Source organism: Plasmodium fragile (genome assembly GCF_000956335.1).
Source record: "Plasmodium fragile strain nilgiri unplaced genomic scaffold supercont1.46, whole genome shotgun sequence".
In the NCBI taxonomy this organism is placed as follows: domain Eukaryota; phylum Apicomplexa; class Aconoidasida; order Haemosporida; family Plasmodiidae; genus Plasmodium; species Plasmodium fragile.
Genome location: NW_012192626.1, coordinates 150,004 through 156,535, shown reverse-complemented (window position 1 = coordinate 156,535; position 6,532 = coordinate 150,004). Strand labels below are relative to the sequence as shown.

General features: G+C 36.5%; 1 protein-coding gene across 1 annotated transcript; it reads left to right on the top strand.

Annotated features, from left to right (window-relative positions):
* Positions 1 to 1,217: 1,217 nt before the first annotated feature.
* On the top strand, positions 1,218 to 4,313 carry AK88_03790 (uncharacterized protein; the record flags this gene model as incomplete). Its single annotated transcript, XM_012481400.1, has 1 exon — positions 1,218 to 4,313. One exon carries the CDS (start codon positions 1,218 to 1,220, stop codon positions 4,311 to 4,313), a length of 3,096 nt encoding a protein of 1,031 aa, XP_012336823.1.
* Positions 4,314 to 6,532: the final 2,219 nt, after the last annotated feature.

Genomic DNA, 6,532 nt, shown 5'->3' with positions numbered 1-6,532 from the left:
TTTATAAAAAATAGACGGAAAAAAAAAAATACTTCTTCCATCATATACAATGGCAACGAGGGGGGGTTGCATAAAATAAAATGGAAATGTCTTAATCATTCATGTGTTATTTTGTGTATGTGTAACAAGTGCATTGCGGCAATTTGTTGGCGATTCGAGTTTACGCCGATATATGCGCCTCTATGCATACTGATGCATAACACACATGTTAATGCATATCTATGCACATCCCTTCGTACACATTTACACATGCGCGGTGAAATTGCAATACTTAATTGTAGTCAAACGTCTTCACAAATAAAAAAATTGCTTACTCATATTTTGCGCCTCATTGTTAACGATGATCTGACGAAGGCGTAAAATAAATGCATAAAATGAAAAAAAAAAAAAAAAAAAAAAAGTGAACAAAAAGGAATGCATTACTATGCCACAATGTGAACCAACTGCCGGAATATTAATTTAACTTTTTATTCATTCATTAAAAAAAAAAAAAAGAGAAAGTCGTTGTTTATCTTGACCATATAAACAACAATTTTTGGACGCATTAAAAAATGGGAAAACAAAAAAGTGGTGTTTGTTTTTTCTGCATATAATTCCCTTCACATTCCAATCTGTCGTGGTATGGACATTTTTTGTTTTTTTTTTAATGTGCGCCGCCTACCAACCAACACATAGGTAAAATATGCCCCTTATGTGACACCCGAAAAAAACGACAATTCGAAAGGCAACATTTGCAGAAGTTAGAAAAATGGGGGCATTTAACAGTAACCAGCAAAGGCGTAACGTGCAAAATGAAAGCAGAAATTTAAGCTGATCCTCCTACTTGCCAATTTCTACATTTCCTTTTTTTTACAACTAACACGCGGAAAAAAATGTAATAACAAGGATACCTTTTTTTACTGGGGAAGCAATGCCGCAAAGAAATGCCCCCGTGCGATATCGCAAAAGGGGAGCATAAAAGGGGAACAACTTCACTGGAAAAGAAAAAAAAAATATTAATCCACAAGGAATAAAGCAAATATGTAGATTTTGTCCCCCAGTGTATTCGATATAGTATAAGCACACATACGTGCATACCTTTGCACACGCGACAACGATTTGGAAGTAGGACCGCGTCCTCACGGCAAAGCACACACCGTGTGCCATCAAACAATACCGAGCAGGATGGTCCATATTTGCGCGAACACACAACACGCTATACTACAATATTTGGTTAGATGAAGCTTTTACAAAAATGCAAAATTGTACCTGTGGCAAAACAGTTGCTGACCCCCAGAAGGGTAAAAATCAGGGCCCATGGAACGCCCACATGCAATGAGTTCACGAATGCGGGAATCACGTCAGTGGAGAAATGCTCGCGCAGTAACACGCCCTCGGAAGGCGCAAGCCACGCCCAAAGCGCGAACGCCCTTGGACAGTCCGAACTAGTCAGACATATAAGAAAATGCTGCAGAAAAGATGACCTGTGCAGCATATACAAATTCTGCGATCAATTTGTGCACCTTCTGAAATTGAACAAAATTAACCAAGACGATTTTTCCTTAGTAATTCACCTGTTGAGTAAAAAAAAAATACACGACAACAGCTTTTGGAGACGTATAGCCAGCACAGACAATGTAAATTTCATTTTCAACATGAACTTGAAACAAATAATTCTGACCTTCTACAGTATTGCCAATTCGTACAGGTACATTGGCTTGACCCTTTTAAACGAATTTACGCACAAGTTCATATTTGTCTTAAAATGCCAAAAGAAACTCCTTTCTCTTTCTCGAGGAAGAAACGCGGTGAAGCAAAAGGCAAGTGACCCCCTCACGCGCAACAGTTGCCACTCGTACAATGAATCGAGGCAAACAATTTTTCAGCCGGTCAACAATTTTATATACCACAAAGAGGGAACTAAAATTCAAGCCTACGATTACACAAATGAATTCACATCTCTGACCAAACAAAAGGGGAACCCCACATGGAATACACTAATTTGCAAAAACGATGATCAAAATGTTGGTCCCCTTTTTAGGAACAGGAAAAATCATTTGAATGGTTTAGACATAACTCTAATGTGCAACACATATTCTAAGCTGAACAACATAGAGAACTTGAAAAATGTAGAAGAATTAAAACAAATCATGTACAAACTTTTTCTTTATTTTTTATTTTTCAACAAAATAGACTGTCAACATATAATTCTATTTATGTATAGTTACACACGGATGCGAGGATGTATACACACACACGTGCTACGCAAAGTGCAAAATGTATTACTAAGCCCTACAAATGGGCCGCAGCAGCATTTGCACCAACTGCGTCTTGTGCACACCCTGGATGTAGGTTCATTAAATATGCTAATGAATGTACTGCAAAGGGGAAATGTTAAAGACGAAACCATTTGCAAAGAAATTATCCTCTCGGTGGTTATAAATTTAAATTTGAAGAATGAAAAAAGGACCAAAATAAAGGGGTCTGTGTTAAGTGGGCAAGACTCTAACTATGCCGATCCCCTAGACCATTTTGAAGATGCATTAGGCCACGCACCTTCATATACCCTCTCCAATAGCAACAACGAAACAGACGAAGGTAGTCACCACCTTGTAACAGCCTGTACACCGCAGCATCGTGACCATTCCTGGATGCTAAAAAAAAGACAAACACTGCTTGAACATTTTACAAACAAGGATTACACGTATGTAGCGGATAAGAACCATCCGCTCGTTAAACTAAATAAGAAAGACCTTTGCTTCCTTGTGTACAATATAAATAAATTAAGAATAAAAAATTACTACAATGTGTACGACTACATAAAGAACGAGTTGAGTGCTAGCCTGCCAGTTATGAATGTGTACAGCTCCTGCATCATGTTGGACTGCTTAATAAATTTAAATATACTTGATCAAAAATTATTTAAAAAAATAATCACCACTTTGAAAATATTATTCGATAAAAATCACTATAACGAGAAAGACGTTACGGATATTTTCGCATGCCTATGCAGATATGACCACAAAAATTCGGCTCATCATATGGAAATATTCAACTTGCTACAATCGTTATATTTTAAAGTACAAATTAAATTACAAAAATATAATTACATAAATTTAATTTCGATTTTCTGTTCCGCTTCCTACTTTAACATAATTTTTACCAATAATGTCTTGCAAGATTTGTGCATAGACGTTCTTAACAATTTTGAGTCCATAAATATAAAATTGCTTCTCCCATTTCTATACTTTTTAAAAAGTAAAAATTATGAAATTAATATATATTTTTTTAACACCATCATGGAGAAAGTCCTTTCCAAAATAAAAGACGTCCACACGTTTTTTTATTCTTTTTATATTTTGTCAACATTTGCTTCCAAAACGCTACAAGAAGAGATGCACATTTTGACCAAACTGGCCCACTTACTAGAGTGCAATGAGCATATGCTAAATGTAGAAGAAAAACTTGCCATCGCATTGCACACAGTTGTAACTCCGGTGTTGATGTTAAATGAGACATTCTTCCTCTTCTGCGAAAGAGTGTTTGTTGATATTTTGTGTGCAACACCTGAGGAGGGGCATACACAACTACACGAAAACAACCAACTTGATACAACGCGGAACATAACCCCTCCCAAATGGAACAACACCTTTGACCCATATTTCATCAACAGCAATAATCATAACAATTTCTGTTTCAACACAAATTTGGGAAGTACCGAATTGGAAGTTTTTCTTTCCTTGCTATTGTCAGATATGTGTGAAAACAAACACTTGCTTTTTAAAAAGGGGCACTCCCTAACAGCACAAGATGAAAAAAACAAACACACCAAACTGCTGCAGGGAAGCCACATAAACACACGTAAATTGGACGCACAGTTCAATTATGTATATATCAAATTACAGAATGATGGACTCAGGTACTTTGTAAAAAATAGAATTCATTCGTTCGATCGGCAATTTTATGCAAGACAGTTGGACACTCAAAAAGTACACAAGTACATCACCATTTTTAACTCAACCAAATATTCAAATAAAGCGGAAAAAAATAATGGGACGACGATACAAATTTTCAACGAGATGAAGGAACACTTCCCCAACTTGGAAGAAACTCTTTTTAATGTAATCAAAATATGTTATGAGGATTTTTTTATTTACACATTTTTCGTAAAAAAAAAGGACGAACATTTTGTTAATTATTCGAACCAAAACGAAAGCTGCAGTTACGCCGATTCCTTTTTCATACACAGGAATGATACCTTAATTATAAAATTAAAAAAAAATATGTTCATTAATTCGCTCCACATTCCATATGTCTTAAAACCATTTCTGTGAAACTTCAGAAATGACCGGCGGCAGCGCAGAAAAGAGGAAGTCAACCCCCTTTTTGATTGAAGACCAATTAACAATCCTTGATTTACCTTCATGAACGACATATAACTGATAACCCCTTTGGTTAAATTTTAAATGCGCGTATTGTGTTGCCACTGTTTGCAACATCACCATGTTCATGTTGCATCCGCAAAATTCAGTATCAGTGAGCGCACATGCGTTTGGATATTGGCCAATTGACCAACTGATAGACCGCCTTCCTGCTTGCATGCTGAACTAGGCACAAGCATAATTAAGCCTGACACCCCCAAATGGTTCACTTATTGTTTTTTTTTTTTTTCCGCAATGACAATTTCCCATTTACAACTTTTCATTGTCATTTGGTTTATGTTCTCCCTTTACTACATTCGAATAACAAAAAAACACATTGAGCTGTTTTTATTCCACGGTGTGTAGTACAAGATATGAATGTGTGCACGACCGTTGTGTATGTTTATCCCCTGTGTGTTAACTCATTTATTGTATTACTAAATTTTATAATGATCCATCCTCAAGGAATACACCTTCTTTTTTTTCTCTTTTTCCACCCTTTTAAAAAGGGGATTACTACCCATGGGATGAAATCCCCTAAAAAAGTACAAACCCAAAAGTGAACTCCACATGGGAGGAATATACAGAATGTGGGGTTAATTTGGGAGATGCAAAATTCGGCTAACCAAAATTGCACATTTCCACTGATATAGCCATACGTGCCAATAGTACCCCCCGCACACAAACAAAGATGGAATAATAAAATGACACATATTATAAACGATCTAAAGAGTACCTATTTGGAGTCACCAATAAGGAGGTCGAAGTGCATCTCCCTCTATACACTTATTATTCTTTACAGTTGTTTTTTTTCATCAAATTTGCGCACCTTTCAATTTAAGCATACGTTTAATGGATTCGCGACGAGGTAGGTACTACCTGCACTCATTTTTTTTATGCCTCAAGTATATGTATCTACAGATATACCTAACCCACGTATGCATATTTGCGCGTGCCACGCTGAGCCTGGGAGGCCCTACACCGACACACAAAAATGCCCCTGCAAAAAACGCACTAAAAAAGAAGCACAAGTGCAGGCAATCTCGTATCGCCTCATGAAATGCGAAGGGATAACACTTTCCTGAGCTCAACATCAGCAAGCAAAACGTTGCGCACAAGGGTTTTCCTCACGTGTAGAGGCTGTGCACGCGATAAGCGACCCGCCTTTCCACAAAAGATATGTATTTACGAACTTACATACGAACATAGATTACTAACGTACTCTACATGCATTCACGTCCCCGTGTGCACAATGACTAATGAACGCAACGACTGGCACCCTCCACAAGTGTATATGCATTTTCTGTGCATATAAAAAAGAAAAAAATAATAAAAAATAAAGCAATAGGTCCAGGAATGGCTCAATTCCGTAATCGCGCAGTGGTGCAATCAAGTTAACCAATTTTTAACTGTCCCATAAGTCGTAGAAGGAACAGGTACCAAAACATTGCGACGTTAAAAAAAAAAAAAAAAATTATGTGCTGTAGCCGGTAACGACATGATTATGAGGGGAACACTAAATACGTGAAAAGCAAAATACATATCCCACTTTATAAAAAAGGTAAAAAAAATTATATAATTGTGAAAGGGAGATATAGCAAAGCGAAAATAAAGAGGAAAACAAACAAACAAACTGATAAGCTTCGCGCATATTTTACGCATATCTAAGAAAAACAAATTGTGAGAAAAACAATTTTCCAAAGCCTTCACTTTTTTAATATAGTACCCAATGCGCATTCGAACATATTTACAAAAATGAAAATATAAAAAGAAGCAAAAGGGGTATCACCATAAGAGCCAAATCTCACTCATGTGGATACGCACAAACATTATGAAGCATACATAAAACTGCTTGGCACATGTAGGAACGTACATATTACATTATCGCATACGTGTATATATTTTACATCCTTGTGCAAGCAACATTTCTAATAATTTACGCAACCCAATAGTAAAACTTTTTCTTTTTTTTTTTTTTTTTTTTTTTTCATAGAAAGGTGGGAACTTGTGGAGGCAAACTTTTTTTTGCACGCTCTATTAATCTTCACACCGTAAATGCTATATAGCGGTTTTGTGTCCCACAGAAAAATAAACATGCGGTGTTTAAAAAGTGTTTGGTTTGGACGTGGAGA